General features: G+C 40.7%; 1 protein-coding gene across 1 annotated transcript; it reads left to right on the top strand.

Annotated features, from left to right (window-relative positions):
• Window positions 1–124: 124 nt before the first annotated feature.
• LOC118775603 (pannexin-1-like) lies at window positions 125–11,300 on the top strand. The gene is made up of 5 exons (XM_036525598.1): window positions 125–305; window positions 2,844–2,983; window positions 7,305–7,507; window positions 8,822–9,483; window positions 11,179–11,300. The coding sequence occupies exons 1-5, from the start codon at window positions 125–127 to the stop codon at window positions 11,262–11,264; spliced, it is 1,272 nt and encodes a 423-aa protein (XP_036381491.1). The 3' UTR covers window positions 11,265–11,300.
• The last annotated feature ends 9,240 nt before the right edge of the window (window positions 11,301–20,540 follow it).

The raw sequence follows: 20,540 nt of genomic DNA, 5'->3' as shown, positions 1-20,540 counted from the left end.
AAGTTCGTTTTTATTTTTTGAAAGGTTATCGGTTTACCGCCGTAACTAAGGGGTCGGTTTCATTGACAGACATCAGCTCTGTGGGATTGATAACTGGCAGCTTGCTGCCTCGTAAACAACAAACATGGCAATTGCACATGTTGCCACGGAATACGTCTTTTCAGATTTTTTGCTTAAAGAACCGTCGGAGTCCAAGTACAAGGGAGTGCGGTTGGAACTGGCAGTAGATAAACTCGTCACGTTTATCGCTGTTGGGCTGCCTTTGTTGCTCATCTCTCTTGCTTTTGCGCAGGAGGTGTCAGTCGGTAAGTCGCTAGCAAACAATACACGATAGCATTGAATTCGCTCTTGTCATAACTTGATACTAAACAAAATCAATGTGGTCATGAGATGTATGCTCTCGTTTTCTTTGTGTAGAGCTTTTGTTCCAATTAAGTGTCTTCATTCAGTCATAGCATTTAGACAATAACAACCGTTCTTAATGGCAGTTTAGAATAGCTTACGAGCTCCCTAGAGTCGACTACATTGCTTATGATGAAAACAAAACAAAACACATGTTGCTATCTACAGCAGGCTGTCTGTTTCTAGGTCGTCGAAAGTCGTTGATTCTGTGATCTAACGGTTGCAAGAACAATGCTAATCTACTTTCGCAGCAGGCTATAGACTGGTCGTAAACACGCCCTAATCCTTTGGTGACTCACATCCAGCCTCATGCCTGATGAATCCAATAACCCTCAAGAAAGCAAGCCGCCACGAGGCTACCACAATCCTTCACTTATCGCACCAATGCTGCAGAACTGAACTTTTAAATGTTACGTGTGATCTGTCGCTTATGACAGTCATTCCATTGAGACAAGGAAGTGTTCCGTCATGTCGGGCTGCAATATGACGCCCTGTGTGTGGTAGCGCACAGACAGTAGACGCTTATAATTAAAACATATGCGTCTCATGTGGAAATGAACGCTCGGTGTGGATTGTATTGCGTTGGCTCATATGTGTGTGTATTTATGACCAGAACTTGACCGTCTTCACGCAGTCGATTGAACAAAACTATGGTATTTGTCGTTGTGCTGATACGTGTATAACTTACAGTATAAGTCCCTTGTGATATGAGTAAATAATAAAGAATCTTTGGCAATTACCACCAAGAAAGATATTTCTAAAAAGGCCAGGGAAGTCTGAGAACATGTCTTGAACATGTTTTCATTTTTTCAAGGTTTACACCTTAAAATTATTATTGTGTATGTTTATTTTAAAATGGAAGGGGTATCATGGGGAAAAAGTGCTATAGCGATCTCAGATCCAGCGTTTGACTGAAAAGGTTTCATTGTAGCCCTGAGGGAGCGTGAGAGGTGTCACCTGCCCATCATCCATGCGCACAGGTCCATTGGCAGCCTTATCACTTCCACCACATTGCAGTTGTGCTCTTGAGTCTGCTCCATGGCAGTCTTGGGGGTGGTGGGAGGAGCGGAAAGGGTGTGAGAAACATAACTGAGTGCTTGCAGTATGCCTCAGACACTTTGGCTGCCACCTGTTGTAGCCTTCCTGTAATGCTGTCAGATACTGTATCACTGCAGTGCCACGTTAGACCAGCATTGTGGCTGTTCTTTAGAGTCTGATGGAGGCAAATACATTTTTGGCCATTTTGGCAGTCATATGAATTATCAATACCCCAGGTCAGCCTTTTCTTTTTAGATGAAGTGTCTGGTCCTGGGCTAACTGCCAACTAAGCAATTTTAATCAATTCAAAATCAAGTGCTCAAAGTTTCTGTCCAAACCTTACTTTCAGTTATTGCTTTGTCCTTGATCGGGATGAAATAATTATGACAATTGGTAGATTTTTGTTTGTTTTGTGTTTTACACAACGGTTGCTGAAATAATATTGTGCAAGAAACAACGTGTGTGTGTGTGTGTGTGTGTGTGTGTGCATGGGCCTTTATACAATGCAATCTAAAATACAATGGCTTGTCTCAAGTCTATTCTGCAATAATAGTTACAACTCATTCTATGGTCTTCTTAATAGTCATGTACAGTATCTGAGACTTAATTACGAACTGATGGCCCATACAGGATTCCTAGCTTCACTAACTGGCTGATTGGTCATCTTTGTTTTGACCACTATGATTTTGCCAGAGGTCTGGATTATTCACATTCACATTCATTAAATATATTTACATTATGCTTGTGGATGGACTGACTCACTATGAAAGCTTAAATGTGAGAAGATTTTCAGTTATCAATGTCAATATCATGTAAGAAACCAAACTGTTTATGAATATTACATTCTTAAGCATAGCACATAACTTCACAAAGTTGTAGGTATGTACATCTTTTTGGCAGCTCTTCAGGCTGGATTTTGCCTGCATACACAGGCAAGGCAAGGTGTACCCACTCCTGCAACCAATCAGTAGTAGCACTCACAGAATTCTTCCTGTCCATGCATTGGGATAAGGGGATATGGGTATCTGAACCACTGACCTCAGAAAGATTGCATCTCCCTGTTTATGGCAAATAATATTGCCGTATTTAAATGGGCAACTCCATAATAATGCCCATCACCTGAATACCCATCATCTTTGTACTACCGTCAAAATGGCCAAGCTGACAACTGAGTTCACTGTTGTGAAGAATATTTAGTTTTTCATAGAGGAATTAATTACAGTGGGTTGTCTGGGTGAATTAGGGTTGATCCCATTGCAGATGGTCCAACAGCATTGTTTCAGTTCATTGCCTTTGAGTTGCGAGGTCATCCATGTGTGCAGTCAGTCTGCAGCTTGTTGTCCTAAGTCTCCATTGTATGCAGCTCTCTGCTCTAACTCTTTCTCCACTGTTCCCTGCCACAGGGACCCAGATCACCTGCTTCTCGCCCACAAACTTCTCCTGGCGCCAGGCGGCATATGTGGACTCCTTCTGCTGGGCAGCCGTTCAGAGGCAGGATCTGTCCAGCAGCGGAGATGACCACGCACCCCTTTGGCTGCACAAGGTACAGGCTATCCCTATCCACTTCTTAAGCAAATTTATGGGACTCCACATCACATTACTCCATGGCTTAATATACCACATTAAACCGTGTATTATACCACTGTACCACACGCTTCTCCACGATACATGATACTTAAATGTATCCCATCTCAGTGTTGATACTGAGTAAACATCTGTGCCCCGTATGTGGTAAGGGCTGGCCCTCTCTCTTGCTCTGGCTTTCTGTACTCTCTCCCCCTTTGCCTGGGATATTACACAAGATGGGACATGACATGTTCCTTTGGATGCACAAGGTTCACCCTTCTAGCCTGGCATAAATTGGAGAGCTGTCCTCCTCACCACACCCTAGCATTGCTCCAGTTTAGTGGGTATTTTTCCACACTGGCTAAACAAGACTACAGCCTATTTCACAGTGCATCAAGCCATAGTCCAGCTCAGTGGTCAGAGGGTGTGGTATGCAGTCCTGGAGGGGGATTGCTGCCATCCCGGACAGTTTGGTTCCATCAGATCAGTTTAGAATGTGCTTCAGGTCATTATGCTGTTTTGTGAATCAGCTAAACCACTTTGAGATCCCAGATCTCAGAGTGCCAGGTTTTTGGAAAGAGCAAGAAGATATGCTGGACTGTTCACCAGCCAGACTGTGAGCCTATGTGTCTGGATGTTTGCTCTGTTGAACAAAAATAATTAATCTTTCAGACAGAATAAAGATTTAGACATTTTTTTTTAATCCTATGCAATCTGTGTGCTTGGCACTCAGCATCACAATGATGGATCTGGGCTAAAGGCCTGGCATTGCACTGGTCTTAAATCAGTTTGGATTCTCTTCAATGAAGTAGATGATGGTAGACATAAATGGTGATGTGGAGGATGATGATGATGGGCTTCAACACCATAAAGAATCACTCTCATCCTTTTAATAATGGTAGATGCATGACTAAAAAGGATAAAAAAGAAAAAAGACTGGGACAAAAAAGAAGAACTACAGTCCATACACTACTCTAATGCCCCTTTATTTGCACATTGTGATAACATGGACAACATATTGATCATTGAGACTTCAGCTGCAGACAGTATTTCTTCTTTCATTGATTATGAGGCACATGTATGTGCACAGTGGGCATGCTGAGCACTTGGAGAAGTTAAAGGGTTTTAGTGTTCGATGGTGTTGTTCCTTTACGGTCAGTCAGTTCGGGGTACAGGTCGGTAGGCAGCCACTCCAGAAGTGCAGAGTGACATTCTGTTTCTGTCTCCTGTTGTCAGGCGAATTCTCATAGTTGGATCCTTCTCTGTGTGGCTCAGGCTAGGAAGCAGTAAAATTAGACCATGCAGCTGTTACAGAGTCTGTGCTTCCCGCTCTAGTACAGACATACCCCCCACCCCGCCCCCCACTTGCAACCCCACCCTTTCTTCCCTACCCAGAGCCACGTATAGCATGACTGTATCTGTGCACCGCTGGCAATGGATGTCCATGGTCAAATACGTCCTTACAAAACAAACTGATTTCATATATTCAAAGAAAGTGAATACTTCGAACAACAAATGAATTGTTTGCCACTTTCCAGTTTAAGCAGAGCAATTTGAATTTTCAGATCAGCCTGGGCAGAAAGCTTCCATTCACATGCACACTTTGCACTGATTTAATGCCGTTACTCCCAAGGGCAAGACAGTAATTCACAGACAGATCGCTAGCTCGCTATGAAGTTGGTGGAGCATTCACATGATTTATAGTGCAGAATCACTTAAATCAATATGGTGCTTGCATGTAGATGGATAGGACAGGTTTTCAGTCTGTATATCTTTGTAAAATTAATTTAATGTTGTCTGGCATTAATTGCATTGGTATCTAGCATCTGCTTGTTAAGTAAGCTATGCACCAATTCAAAAATTGGGTTTTCCCTGATGTACCTTTCCAGCTACTTTCTAATCCAAACTCAGTGTAGACTAAATTCAGTAAATTTGTCACATTTTTGCAGTACTGTGTTTAGCATTATTCCCATTTGATTTTGCATGAGTGTCCTGGCTCTGCTTATAACACAAAGCATTATGGGCCATCAGAACTCAATCCTAGCTGTCATACTACAAACGATTACCTGACCTGAATTTTTCAGAAATAAAGCATGTACACATGTTGACATGTAAACACATGCAACAAGAAACTTCAGAACCAGATCTGTAAATTTTAGCTTCCCAATAAATGTAAACTGATTAAAGTAATGCTGAAATTGGGAATAGTAAGCGCTGAAATTGAGAGTACTAAGCATACCCTGTTGTCACAAACTGTCTATTCAGATATTGTTTTTCTGTGAACAGTTATTTGTTTGCTAGCAGATCATAAATTTGATGATGTGAAAATTCTCATTTAAGAATTATTTCACAAAAAACTAGTGGCTCCATCTGTTAGTTGGCGATTGGCTTTGCTGTATTCTTTGATGTATTTTGTTAATTCTTTAACCAAGTGGATTGCACTCACAAGAAACCAAGTGGAATTGGGGCTGTGAGTAGGACTGCATAAACACAATGAGTCTTGTGTGCGTCTGTGACCTCATTTTAATCGGCTCCATTGTGACAGGTTGGGGTATTTGCCAGTAGGAAAAAAAGCAAAACAAAAAATAAAACAAAGTTGATTAGTGTCTCAACTCAACTGTGGAGAGGTTCCAAACAAGCCTGTGCAAGGGGTTTTATAATAATGATGGCAAAGGCAACGGGTAGCCAAGGTAACTCTGTGTGTGTCTGATTCTCTGTGCTTGCTAACAGAGGCCACAGTAATTATGGTGGCAAGAGGAGGTCAGCTCCTAAGTTGCTGGGTTCAGTTTGCCCAATTAAAAAACAAAGTCAAGTGAATAATGCAGAGTTTTTATAGTTTATTTAATGTATGGATTCCCTAAAATGAAGTCGCATGGTACACTGGCCATGCGTCATAATATGCATCTAGTTCCTGTTAGTAATTGCTTTGTTGATGTAATAATTAATGATTAATAATCAATAATATTATGCAGTTTAAGAGATGAGAGTTTGAACTAATGAAAAGGCTATTAAGTGGATGTCAAGTTTAATTTTCCAAACAGGACAGCTTCAGTTAACTCCTGTGAACATGTACTGTATGTCCCTTATGTTTTAGGCAAGTGCAATGTATTACTATACCTGCAGGGGTCACTGGAGACCCTTGAATCCAAGTGGGAAAAAATCTCCAGACACAAGTAGTGGTGAACGTCTACATCCTGTTCATCTCTCTTTCACCAAAATTGAGGAAGACAGTACTGGTAGAAAGTGGACAGGAGAAAATGCCTTTATCCAAAGCAAAATCATTACAAATGCAGTATGTTATTTAGTGGAGAAAAATACAGGCAATCATCTTTACTAGCTTGTTAATCATGTCACACTGCCTGGGAAATCTCTCTTCGCTGATGTATTTTTCCCTCTATTGGGATATATCTCAAAACAGCAATGGGGATGGCAAGTAAAAGGTACAACAGTGTGTAGTAATTATTATTGCAGCAGGATATAGCAGTACTTACAGCTGTTATTAAATGTTTATAAAGCCAAATGTAATACAAAGGGTGGATGAATTTGTGCCTTTCTATTCATGTGTGCTTAAGCACAGATTTCTCATTTTATGACAATCCACTTGTATTGGTTTTATGAATGTCTGAGCATGAAAACTTTGTGGTGTAGCCAAGTTGCTGAAGTGCCCAAGGGGGAAGAAATATATAATGGTGAATGTTGTAGCAGTGCTGCAGAGTGTTTAGGGAGCTAGGCTTGTCAATAGAAGTTTTTTGTTTTGAATCCTTTGGGGGGCATTTCACTTGACCAAGGTACTTAACCTTAAATACCTCATTTAGTATGCTGATGTATAAAATTGAAGCTGTTTGAGCCACTCTAGATAATCGTGTCTGATATGCAAAAAAACGATGACAACGCTGGTCATTAGTATGAAATAGGTTGTTCTCACAGCATTGACAATGAAAGAACTAAACCCTGCACTGCAGAGCCAGGTCGTGAGGTCCATCCAAAGATTAGGTCCTTTGTGCAGAGCATGGATGTTACCTCTGTGCCCTTCAGAATGTACCAGCAGCTCTGCAAGCTCATTATCGAAAACCCTGAGCGCTGCAGATCCTGCTTGAGGAGCTCCTTTTGTGCATATTTTTTATGCCAGAGCTCATGCATTGATTTAATGATCTTATACATCTGACCCCATGTACCACAGTGACGAATGTCCTACGGTGTTCACAGTCCCCTACACCAAGTCAGTGACGCACTGAATATTCATTCCTTTTTTATGAATCCCCCTCTTTCTCTGTCTCTTTTTCTCCCTCTTTCTGTAGTTCTTCCCCTACATCCTCCTGCTGGTGGCCATCCTCATGTACATCCCTGCCTTGTTCTGGCGCTTCACCGCCGCTCCACACCTCTTTTCCGACCTCAACTTCATCATGGAGGAGCTGGACCGCTCCTACAACCGAGCCATCAAGCTGGCCAAGAACCTGGCGACCAACCTGGATGCCAGCGACGCCCCCCGGGACTCCCACAGGTAAGAACCAGTAGCCCAGTTGGCTCTGTCACACGTACCATAAGAAACACCCAGCTGGTTCTGCTTAGGCAAGCAGCAGAAGTGCAGCATAGTTGAAAGGTTGCTGGTTCGATCCCCTGCTGGGGCACTTGTGCAGCACCCTTGGGCAAGGTACTTAACCCAGAGTTGCCTCAGTAAATATCCAGCTGAATAAATGGATCACATGTAAAAACTGTAACCTATGTAAGGTGCTCTGGACAAGAACATCTGTTAAATGACAATAATGTGTAATGTATTCACAGATATCTGGGATCAGTAATACTTCCTTTCTGTTGATATGGACCTATAATGGTCTGTGGTACAGAATTCTTTTTTTTTCATTTTTACATTTGTTGTGGATGGTTTTGTAGAGGAATAGAGAAAGCACTCATGTAGGCACAAGGCAAGGCTTCAGCAGGGTGCTCCAGCCGGTGAGCAATGTATTGTGAGGAGATCTGAGGAACAGTGGGAGAGCTGAAAATGAATAGTGCCACACTGCTCTGCTCATTTATCCCAGCAACAGGTGAGAGGGGTTTATTTCTACCTCACGAAAAGGTAGTAATTTAATACAAAGCAGGTGTTCTCATTCAGTGGGGTCTGTTGGCTGGTAGCAGACCAAAAAAAAGCTGAACGCTGCACCACCATTTGCACCGAAACGGAAGTCACTGTGCCTGTGGCTCTGTGTGCCCTTGTTATTCAGCCTGCAAAGGCTATGAGGAAGCAGCACTCTGTTGAACTGTTGAGTCGGTTTGAGGGCTATGCTGAATAACCCTTTAAAATGCATAATTTGACTTGATTAGGCTTAAGCAGGTGCCATGTGTGATAACTTATCTGCAAGAAGTCAGGGGAGGAGGGAGAGAGTGAGGAGCTGAAACAACCCCGTGTAATGAACTTGAACCCTATTTCCATTACTGTTGTGTGAATTTAATGTTACATTATGTTGTTGTCATTTAGAAGAAGCTCTCATCCAGAGTGACTTACACAGGTAACAACTTTATATGTTATCCATTCATAAAACTTAATATTTACTGAGGAAATTCTGCGTTAAGTACCTTGCCCAAGGGTACATCAGCATTGCCCCAGCAGGGAATTGAACTGGCAACCTTTTGGATGTGAGCTCTGCTCCTTACCACTATGCCACACCGCTGCCCCTTCTGTGTCTTAAATGTGTCTTGTGATGGGGGAAGGGAGCATTACGTTAAGTAGTGAAGCTGAGAAAGTGTGGAAATATTTGTGAAACTGTGGAAATACCAGATTAACTCAAAAGTCATGAGGATTTTTTGTGTATGTCTACAGCAGTGCATTGGATCTGACAGAAGGGTGTTTCAAGTACCCCTTAGTGGAACAGTACCTTAAAACCAAGAGGGCCACCAAAAGCCTTGTCATCAAATATCTCATCTGCCGCCTGTTGACCCTGGTCACTCTCCTGTTTGCCTGCCTTTACCTGGGCTACTACATAAACCTGGCGTCTGTCACAGATGAGTTCACCTGCAACATCCGCACGGGCATCCTCCACAACGAGACCTCAATCCCAAACTCCCTGCAGTGCAAGCTTGTGGCTGTGGGGGTCTTCCAGCTGCTCAGCTACATCAACCTGGTGGTGTACGCCCTGCTGACACCCGTCGTCGTCTACACCGCCCTGATCCCCGCGCGCCAAAGTTCCCACTTCCTCAGACCGTACGAGGCGCTGCCCACCTTCGGTGTCCTGGACCTGACCGCATCCTTCTATGACGACCTCGGCGTCTACCTGCTCTTCCTGGAGGAGAACTTGAGCGAGCTCAAGTCCTACAGGTGCCTCCAGGTGCTGCAGCTGCTGCAGGAGAGTGGGGGTGAGGCCTTCGACACCATGTGCCTGCTTCGCACGCTGGGCCAGGTCAAGACCGATATTGTGGACAGCAAGGCGCCCTCCAGAGTGACAGCAGAACCCGGCGAGGGGGATGGCACCCCTGAAATAAAAGGTGAACGGAATACCTGAGAGAGAGAGCATAGCGTTGGCTAGCAGCAGCACTGGACCAGAGTGCACTAGAGTTTCCCAATGCACCAATCATGCACGAGTTAATCATGCATAGAGTTAAGTAAATTTAGCCAGAATTATTATTATTTAGCCTCTCTCCCATGTGTCTCTGTATACAGTAGGCATGGTACCACATTCATTCTTTTGTGCATTCGCTCATTTCATAAACGTTCTATCTCTCCAAATAATGGAACTCGATTGATGTATGTTGATTCTTGGGTAACATGATCTGTGCCAGAGTCCAAGGGTCAGTGAGAACAGGTCTCTTATGTACAGGTAGTTAAAGGCCTCTCAACATTTATCCTGTATTTGAATAATTAGCACTCCTTCAAGCACTCAATGTTTCTAACAGCACAGAATGAGTCATTGAGTGCTCACTGAATGTTTAGTCATGAGACACTGACTCTTTCAGTGAGGAGGTTTATTAATGGAGAGAGAATGGTGTTAACCCCCAGCCCTGTATTTTATTACCACCCACAGTATCTCACTGTTCCTATTGTACAACAGCCAGTCTTTGTTTGGTATGCTAATTTCAGTCATTATATTTGACTATTCAATTCAATGAGGATCTCCCTGGACCTCCTGATATCTTCTCAGCCTTTGGTGTAGTTTTCAGTCTCAAATGAGTTATTTGTCCTGTCCAGTCATGCTGTGAGTGCTAATCGGAGGCAAAGACCAGGGCCCCACCATGAATATTTTACAGCTGTGTTTCAGAAGAAAATCAGTCTGTCAACAAAACATTTTCATCAGTTTAGCTGTAAGGTTAGAATAGATTGATTCAGGCAGCTAAGATGTCAGTCTTTTTTTTTTTTTTTGGTAAAGCTAAGCTTATCTAAAATTATTTAAAATAGTGTGTTTACAGAGATTTGTAGCACATTCATTCACTTTTATTGCAAGGACAATGGATGCATGGCTACAAGAATATATCATATTTTTATAGTTGGCCAAGGTGCTTTTCATTTCTAATGTCTGAGGGTTGATTCTTGCCAGCAGAATAATTATCATGCCACCCTCATCCTCTCTCTGAGGTATTTGTTCAAACACACACTTGTGAAGTGAGGAGACAAACATGAAAGTTGGACAAACATGAAAGTGTTAGACTACGTTTTCTGTCCATCTATAAACTGCCTTCCATTCTTGCTTTTAAGTTCTTTGGCTTTCCATTGCTTTGAGGCCATTATATTTGTATCTACACGTTGCTAAGCTTCACACCTAAAGCTATGGATAAAAACACTGATTTGTATGCACAGTATTGCATGAACGTGTCTTATGTTAGCTTCAAATATATTTTAAGCTGACTTCAAACAATGTTGTTCAAAGGAAAGTGTGTTGGATGGCACATGTGTGGCCCATACTTCAAGGGAATTAAAATTTATCAAAGAATCAGTGGGCTCTCTTTAAAGGATATTATTTTGGCTAATGGGCAGTTGTGCTATGTGAGACTTGGAAGACATTCACAGCAATGTCTGTGGCCAGCTAACAAGTTCACACATTTTTGCATTGTTTCTGTGACATTGTAGCAGCCTCGTGACATTGCTACAAAGTTCACAAATCTTATGTGTCTAATGGACAGATGGATACGTCAGACAGCTGTTGTATTTTTTTTTTTTGGCTAATAATTTTGTGGTGTTTTTCTTAGGTGTCTCTGCCCTTTTGCTAGAAGACGGACTAAAGAAGGAGCAAAAGTGCTGCGATGACAAGTCAGTGCGTCAGAGAATAGTCTAGTGGCTACACCCTCTCTGATGGCAGTCACTATGACAACCCCATGCCAAGGATGAAGGACATAGGGAACAACACCATGTCAGATGGGTGTTCTTGTATGTGTGTTTGTGATGGGGGGAGGCGGGGGAGGTAGGGGGCATGGGGTGGGACTCAACCAGTGGGGGAGGGCTTGTGCTTTTTTTTTACCCCTCTTCTGTTTCCTCTTAGCAATACTAGTCATTGAGTACCCATACAGTACATCCATATGCTGTTAACTACTGCCAGTGAATAACTTTTTTCAGGGTGATGTCACAGATATTGTTTACAAATTTATTTTTGAGAAGGGGTAGTGGTATGGCATGAAATAGAATTGGTGAGGTCACCCAGGAGTTCTCTGAGGGTTGGGTTCAAATGCACTGAATAAAATGATGCAACTGCCACATACCCATTTCCAGTCTATTGCATCAATAGGGATGATGAATTTAAAATGCCACAGCTGTGAGCTAGGTGTGGTATGATAATATTCTTCTTGGTGACATCACTGACATGTTTCCTTTTCAAATACGTTGGGTTGTTCTAAATATACATTCAGGTCTTCAAGAAAAGTGCTTTTAACTCTACTTAGCTAAATAAATAGGATTCTAAGCCATTTCTTCCTGGAACAGGTATGGCACGTATTAATTGTCAGTGCACTGTATATATTTATTATGAATTAGGAAAATACATTTTCAGATTTTTTCCATTTAATAGGCTGAATGGTTTTTACATGAATGTTATTTATACTTTTATGTAGTATTTAATTTATAGTGATAGACATCTTTGGCAGTACTTGGGCAACTCTCATGACCTGAGGACTCAGGCCTGAAGACTGTAGGCTACTAGCTTTGCATTGCACCCCTCAGGAAATGTTCCTCATATGTTTCAGCACATTTTTCAGTTCAACAGACATCATATAAGTGCTGAAATGAAACCCAGAAGTCACCTGGGGCTGAATTCTTTCAAAACCTCTTCAACACCACATATTTTTAATTATTGAAAAATGTTCTTGAGAACATTATTAGAGAGAACATTATTCGAAATTATTCATTATTCAAAATCAAACACATGAAGGAGTCTGTAAGTATTTTCCACCGTTTTTTTGAATGTCCTTCAACCCCTTTGCCTTCTATGTTTTGCCACAATCTGCGCTTATTTCACGTCTTCTGAATGCAGGATGTATCTGTCCACTGATGATATGATTTCAGCTCAGCCATTCTAACCCAAAACTACTTTTTGTTTCTGTGGTAACCCCATTGTAGAGGTCCAATTTCCCCAGGGATCTTTTTTCGTGCTATAAAAAATCATTGACAAGAACCTCAAGCTCTTGTTGATCGGAAGTCTGGGAACATTTCTTGTCCTCCATACTGACTTTGACCTTCAATTTCACAGTACCAAAAACCAGCAGCTTTATGTGCTCTCTAGGAGGTGTAGTCATCAGGAGCAAGCACCAGATATAACGCAGAGAATGATACATTTACTAAATCCACACAGATGAATATATAGCAAGGTATATGGGTCTGTTGTAGATTTATTAAATCTACTTCATAGTAGCTAATGGGATTTAATTGTAGGCAGGGTGCCAAATACACACCTCTTACTTACCTCTTAATAACCAATTTCTTAAATATTTTCAAAAGACCTGTTATGGGATTAATTTCTAGATTTTTTAATAAATCCAGTTCCTGGCTTTGTGTTTAACTGATAAAGAATGATAAAAGAACAGTACACACGTATGTCAGGGATTGTTTTCATGTGAAAGAAAACACAATATCAGACAAACATTAGGTGCTGACTGAACAAATTAGTGATATCTTTGGAGATACCAGACATCAGACTATACATACATTTACAATAGATCATTTCTAAAGTTTTTACATTCTGTGTGTTACAATGGGACACTGACACATTGTCTAAAACCACTTTCACTGAAAACAAGAGAGATGCTGTCATGCAGATGTATCCCCAAATCATGCCTCACCTTGGCTCTTGGATTACTATTAATGACTTGCATGGATATAAATTAATAAGAACAAGAACATATATATACAGCACCAGTCAAAAATTTGGACACACTTGTCTTCTTTTATTTTTACTATTTTCATATAATTTTGGAATAATAGTAAAGGCATCGAAACTATGAAACAACACAAATGGAATTATGCAGTGACCAAAGAGGTGTGATAAACAAATCAAAACTATCTTATATTTTAGATTCTTCAAAATATAAAATATAAAATATTTATATTTGTGTAAGAAACAAATTTCAAGCATTTAAGCAGAAGTCTTTAGATCAAAATGCCTTTTGAATGCATATTTACCATTATCTTAATCAGGTGTGTCCAAACTGACTGGTACTGTATGGTCCTGTTTATATACTGAAAGCTATTTCTAAAGTGTCAGAATTTATATAATGGACTTGCACTTTGTCAATGTTATGTGAGATGAAAATGTCAACATTAAATTTAAAAGGCCAGCAGGATATTGCATGCATGCTTGAATGATGTTTGCTCTTTGAATAGAGAAAGTTTATTTCTGTCCGATGTGTAAGAGCCAGACATATACCTGTTTATTTTGGAATGTGGAGATGGAAGGTAAAACTGTATATAGATATAGTTACATAATCAGACTGATTAATCTGCACTGAAAACAGCTGTAATGAAAACAGGCTTACATCCTTCAGCCTGCCATAATTTGAGCCTGTTTTAGGGGCTTGAATCAAAGGGACACCTGGGGGGAATGTGAGGATGACCGTTGCCTCTCAGTTACTTGCAGTACCATCAGCTACACAGTAGGGGGCAGGTGGGGATAGGTAGAGTATGGCTGTCACTCGCTGTACTGACAGTGTTGTTTTAATGAAGGTTGAAGGTTCCCAATAAACACAGTCCACCTGGACCTCACTCATGCCAGGTGATCGTGGAGGTGAGTCTCTTCTTTCAAACTTCTGTCCTTCTCCATCTGGTCACATTGGATTGCAAAGTATTTGTTGCTGAAAGTATGAAAGTATCTGCCAGTGTGTGTGGAGGGTGGGGAGTTCCCTCTTTTTACAGATCACCTGCTCATATATGCTAAAATAAATGTCCATGGAAGTGAAGAAAAACTTTAGGAACCCACCTGACAGAGTCAGGAAAATCTTGTCACGAATGTATGAATGTAAATGTTTGTGTCAGTGTCATGTCAATGTACGTGTATTTCAATAAAGGATTGTACACTCATAAGTGGTTGACATTTTTTGTTTTCTGCCTTTGAATCATGTTTTAGAGTGCCTTGATACATTTATACTTGGAAGAGGAATGTGTCCAGAGAACCTGATAAAGCATTGGTACAGACGTGCACTTTTGATGTGGAGAGGACAAGGCAAAAAAGCAGTCATTAAAATGTGTAGGTGCTTAAAAATGTTCCTGTCATGATTCTTGTGCAGTTTGCTCTTAAGGACACATCCATCAAATGGCCTCCTTCATACTCCCCCTTAGTTCCTTCTACATGTTTTTCAAGGTAGCATTTCCTGTGGTTTTTGGGTTTGAGGTTTGAAATCATTAAAGTTTCTAATTTCAAACTGGGCTGAAGGACCTCACACACTCCCTGAGCAGTCCACCATTACAGACTCCATTACTATCAGGCAGAGAGTTTGAATCAGTACAAGGCAGAGCAGTGCAAAAGACCTCACTATCTACTTTGTCTCTTCAATTATGTATTTTCGCATACATTTATGCATTCTTTACGAAAAGAAGAAAATAGTTCCAGTCAATCTTTTTTCCATCACGTTTGTGGAAAAAAAAAATCTATATTTATTTCTGAGTCTGTGCATGTGCATTTTCTTTATCTGCTGTGACATTGGTGGCACTGATCAATATACTTTCTTACTTTGCTATTCCTTACAGCTGGTGGAGCTCCGATTCTCATTGCAGAAGATTAAAGGTGAAAAGAAATGCCTAGATCTATGTTAAGAATGTTGGAAATATATAGATTATACACGTTTTTGTGGGCTTCTGAGTCACTCAGCTGGAAAATTTTGAGTGCGGGCCAAGCCCTACAGGTTCCAAACCGGCTGTGTCACTCACCAGCTGACAGTGACCAAGAGCCAACAGAGAGAACGCAAATTGGCTTCGGTCCCCTGGGAATTGGGCTGGGTTTGTCAACTAGGGTTTCCTCATCCTCCTCAATGTTGTAATTTATCAGGCCCTTCAAGTTGCATAGACTCCCACTAGTGAAGTAGTAACTCCAAAGCAGGGTAGTTCTTCATATTGGAACCCTCTTTACTGTGGTGCACTGTGTGACTTGTGGTGGTTGCATAAAAGGGAGAAAGCGTGACAAAATGTCTTTTGACACGGTTACTGCACAGCTCACTACTTTGCTTCTCTTTCTCTTTAGAATATTGACAATGAATGGAATGATGTAATACACATAATGTCAAGGTGTCAATTTCGAAAAGAAAAAAACGTTCCAGGGCAGTAAGGTGACCGGAGCTATTGAGAACGTGCCACTCAGCATCAATGGCACAGCCCAAGGTAGGAGGGAACAAGCAGTCTGTCACTTCCCCTACCGAGAGGACAGACTTAACAGACTTCAATATGCCGCATAACACCACCTGAGCCTCATTCGTACCAGGTTTTGGTAGTTCTTTCAAACTTCTGTCTCTGCTCTCCGGTCACAATGAAGGACAAGGCTTTACTGTTTCATGCAGGTACTGAAAGTTTTGGCAGGCCATTGCGTGCGTGTGTGTGTGTGTGTGTGTGTGTGTGTGTGTGTGTGTGTGTGTGTGCGCACACCTGTGTGTGTTTGTAGTGTAAGAGGGTGGGGAGCAGGGATTACAGTTTTTTAATTTAATCCTGTGTCCTGTTTTAACTGTCATTGTTAGGACCAGAAATGGGGTTACCCCTTTTGCAGATTTTAGTCACCTGTCCAATTTTAAAGTGAAAAAGTATAATGTTAACATTAGTTGCCACTTCTCTAACAAAGGTAGCTCCAGTCAGTTGCATTCAGTTTTTTTCCTCTTTTTTGTAATGTCCTTTGTCAAAATGACAAATCTTGCTGTTTGTCACATGCAGACTGCCAAATTATGATTTAGAGAAATGTATGCTAACATACTTAGCTTGTTCCTGATAATTTCAAAAATTACAGTAATTGGTAGAATTTTGTACCTATGATTTTTATCCAGGTAAACTAGCCCAATATTAAGTTGTGTGATTTAGGAATTTAGTGTCTCAAAATGACCTTTTTTAGCTAGATCCTCTTGTGGTGTTGTCAGGGTATGATTTCTTACAGCTACTACTATTACAGTAAGGAGACATATATAATGTTCATTGCTCAGAGGGTTGCATGCACAATGTAATTACACATTACATTGCATTACATCACATCATTTAGCAAACGCTATTACCCAGAGCGACCAAATAAGTGCATCACTGTGCTAAGAGTAGTTATCAAGAAGTATTACAAGAGGTCAGTAACATACTGAGTTAGAGTAGAATTATTTTTTAGTAGAAAATTGGGATAGGTAGGATAGATAGAGATAGATCGAGAGGAAGGTAGACTAGAGATACCGCTTTTGAAGGCACCCAGGGAGTCTGTTGCACGAATCTCGGCAGGAAGCTCATTGCACCAATGTGGAGCCAGTACTGAGAAGAGGCGGGTCTGAGAGATGCTGCCCTTGTATTTCGGGACACAGAGGTGACCTGAGGTAGCAGAGCATAGCACTCTTACACAATTTACAGGATGCTGTCACTACACTACACTGTGTATTATGCTTTGTTGAAATACCACAGGGGATACTGAAAATATTTCCATAAAAAGGTGATAAAAAGGTGGTAAAAATAATCAACATGATTCAGAATTTTCTAAAGATTTCATTTATGGTTTGATACTCTGCATTTAAGCATTTGTGAAATTAAAATTTGGGGTCTCAGCCTTTAACACCTACTTTTAACACTGGCGACCATCACATAAGCCCCTCATTTTCCTCCTTCCTTATATTCTGTGTCACAAATCACCAGATGTTTCATTTAAATATGATGTTTTTTTTTTCCTTTTTCTTTCATGTATATATGCTGCATCACCCAAAGGTATGTGGGGTTTCAAAAGGTACCTGGACCTGCACTACAAATATGCTGTCATGGACGGACAGCATGTTTTATGATGCATCATATCTCTTCCAAAATTATTGTACAAACACGAACACAAAAAGAATAAATATTGCCATTTAAATATGATGTTTTAAATAAATTTTAAATAAATAAATATTTCATTTAAATATGATGTTTTTTTTTTTCCTTTTTCTTTCATGTATATATGCTGCATCACCCAAAGGTATGTGGGGTTTCAAAAGGTACCTGGACCTGCACTACAAATATGCTGTCATGGACGGACAGCATGTTTTATGATGCATCATATCTCTTCCAAAATTATTGTACAAACACGAACACAAAAAGAATAAATATTGCCATTGCCTTTATGGTGGAAAAACCATGTAACCTCTTAAAACATGATGCATCCCAATAAGACATGCTGATAGACTTTCAATCCAGTGATACTTTCAATGGCTCAATAATAGGTAAAGCAGAAAAGATCACTGTGTGCAGGTTGAGGAGGTTTTCCATCCAAGAAATGACTTGGATTTAATAAAAATAAATTTAATTAAAATAATTGGTGACCTTGCACCCGGTGCTGGGTGTTAATACTACAATTTTTATTTTTGGTATTGACTGATTAATTTTTGCCTAGGTTGCCTAGTCTATGATAATGGAGGAATTAATTGATGACTGAATTGATAAATGAATGTATGAATGAATGACATGGGTGGAATGCACAGGGCCCTCCAATCTCCCCATCTTGTCAAAAACACCAGTGCAAGAAGTACAATCAACAGTGTGGCATAGTGATTAAGGACCCTTGCTTGTACTAGAACATTAAGTACCATTGAGGGTGGCAATTTTATACTTCTTTGTCTAGCAGATTCTCTGATCCAAGAGCATGTTTAAGTTTAGAGCATATAATAAGGGTAAATGAGATTAGGTATGGATACATCCATCCATAGCATGGTTTCAGCTGATTGGCTGGACTTGAGGCTAGGTTGATTGGGGTTAATCAGAGCATTTTGGGACAGAAAGTGAGGCAGTTCAATCCTGCACATTCAAAAACTTCAGTGGTGAATAAGAGAAAGGAAATTTAAGGGTAGATTTAGGCAGCAGAGTAGTCCAGGATCAGTTTCACAAGCAAAGGTGTTTTATGGGCCTGCATGAAAGTAATAAGAACACAGCCAGCGAGACATTAATAATGGAGGAAGGAGTTTGGGTTGAAATACCCTAGAGGAGAAGTGATTGGATCATGTAATTAGCCAATGGCACATAAGGGGGTGCAAGATGTTAGACTCTGGAATAGACAAGAATGTAAAGAGGCAGGCAAAGCTAGACAGGGTGACAGCTGGAAGGGGGCTGAGAGACTTTGCCAGAATTTTTTTTTTTTTTAAAGGAGTTGTGGGTGTCTGCAACTTCTGTCTCATCACAGTGAAAGTAGAGAAAGGTGAGTAGCTGGGGTGGGTTTGAAGGACTGAGAATATAGAGAAACAATTACTTGGATTACTGGGAGTGGCTTGTATTTTACTTTGGGACAAAAAAAGGACTTTGCAGATTAGAAAGCAGATGAAAAGAGTGAGAGGAGAGACTGGTAGATGACTAGTATGTGGGCGATACATTAAACAACCATGGACCAACACCTCCCGTGAGGAGAAAAATGACAGAAAGTGCCAGTGGATGTAGACACCATTAAGAGGGGACAAGAGAAGAGGGGAGGAGAGTGGAAAAAGTAATAGAATGATGATGGTGGATGACTACGAGATTGCAAGTAGTACAACTTCTTGTGAGGTTGGTGAGGTAGGTTACTTAAGTGAAACAGTGGGAGAAAGTCCATAGAATAAGTATTTGGATATTTAAGTCATCCAGAGGAATCAGAGGGGAAAGTCAAGCTCACGGTAGGCCCTGCCGGGTAGTAGATGACAATGAGTTTAGTAAGGTTCATAAAAGTGGCAGCTCGAGGATCAAATGGATCAGAGGATGGAACAGCAAATGTGGTAGGTATTTGTAACCCAGTGTCACTGTCACTGGTAGGGTGTTCAAGAAAACAAGTAGAAAGAGGAAACGTGGAGGGGGGAACTGGAATAGCTATGTTGTCAGAATTCATGCATGTTTCAGTGAGAACTGCAAGCTGGAGGGAAATGAGGGAAGCATAAACCAAGATGAAGTCAGCCTTATCAACAGGTGACTGGCAGTTCCAGAGGCCTCCTAAAACTGACAGCACAAAAATATATACATGACTTCCTTCTGAGAATGCCCAGTTGTACAAACGGACAACATAAAAATGTTAGTTACCGAAGCCATCTCAGATAAGACTGTCAGCTAAGCAAAAAACAGAACCTGTCTGAAGGATGGTACAAAATTATGAACGTCAATGAAAACCAGATGCATGGGACAGTGGACAGTCCGTTTTAAATGATAGACCAGCGCCACTTTGTATTATTGGTAATGTAGGGGACAAAGGGGAATTAATTTTGTATTTGACTAAAACTTGAAATCACAAACACAATCTGTTTCAGGTCACAGCAGCTAAACGTTCCACATCACAGACAGGGACAAATTTAGAATTGCTTTTGCGTTCATCCAAAAATAGCCTTTCTTATACAGAGTTCACCATGTACTCTGTTCATCTGATACTCATTGAAATCCTTGCCTTGTTTTTTCCTCCCATCTTATCGCACATCTGAACATGATAAGGAGTGAAAATTGGCTGAGCTTGAATGCTTCCCTATTCTTTCAATAATCTGGCTCTCCCTGGGACCTATTTCATGAATATTGTGAGATTCTTACATAACTGCTAATGGAACGGTGGCATTTCAAACAAGAGCCCTGTTTTCCTTTGTTATATAACTACGTAATTTTGCATCTGAGAGGTGGAGAATCCTAAACAGCAGGGAGAAATGCTTCTGGGCTCCCTTATTTGTTGTTAATTATTGTTTTTCATTTTTTTTGGAAAAGTAGTCATGGTATTCCAGTGCAATTTCCACTCTTACTAATAACCGTGCTATTCAAACCTTATTAAAGGCCTGCAGTTTTTTCACCATTTGCATCTCTTTGATGTTTAATACTTGTAATTCATGTAAAGATAGTACCATTTACATTTCAATCTTTATGGACATATATCAGTGTCTTTTTGGACATCAAAGTGGGGATGATTTCCATCTCCCTGTGATGAATTTGAATGGTTTCAAATGGT

This window comes from Megalops cyprinoides, chromosome 3, assembly GCF_013368585.1.
Source record: "Megalops cyprinoides isolate fMegCyp1 chromosome 3, fMegCyp1.pri, whole genome shotgun sequence".
Taxonomy (NCBI): Eukaryota; Metazoa; Chordata; class Actinopteri; order Elopiformes; family Megalopidae; genus Megalops; species Megalops cyprinoides.
The sequence above is the reverse complement of the archived record's forward strand: the minus strand, read 5'-3'. Positions and strand labels throughout refer to the sequence as shown.

What these genes read in the sequence shown, in the direction of transcription:
- LOC118775603 (XM_036525598.1), top strand. Translation starts at nt 125, where the DNA reads ATGGCAATTGCACATGTTGCCACGGAATACGTCTTTTCAGATTTTTTG. An exon ending in GCCCCCCGGGACTCCCACAG is followed by an intron (nt 7,508 to 8,821) that starts GTAAGAACCAGT and finishes GTATGTCTACAG; the next exon opens with CAGTGCATTGGATCTGACAG. An exon ending in TGGCACCCCTGAAATAAAAG is followed by an intron (nt 9,484 to 11,178) that starts GTGAACGGAATA and finishes TGTTTTTCTTAG; the next exon opens with GTGTCTCTGCCCTTTTGCTA.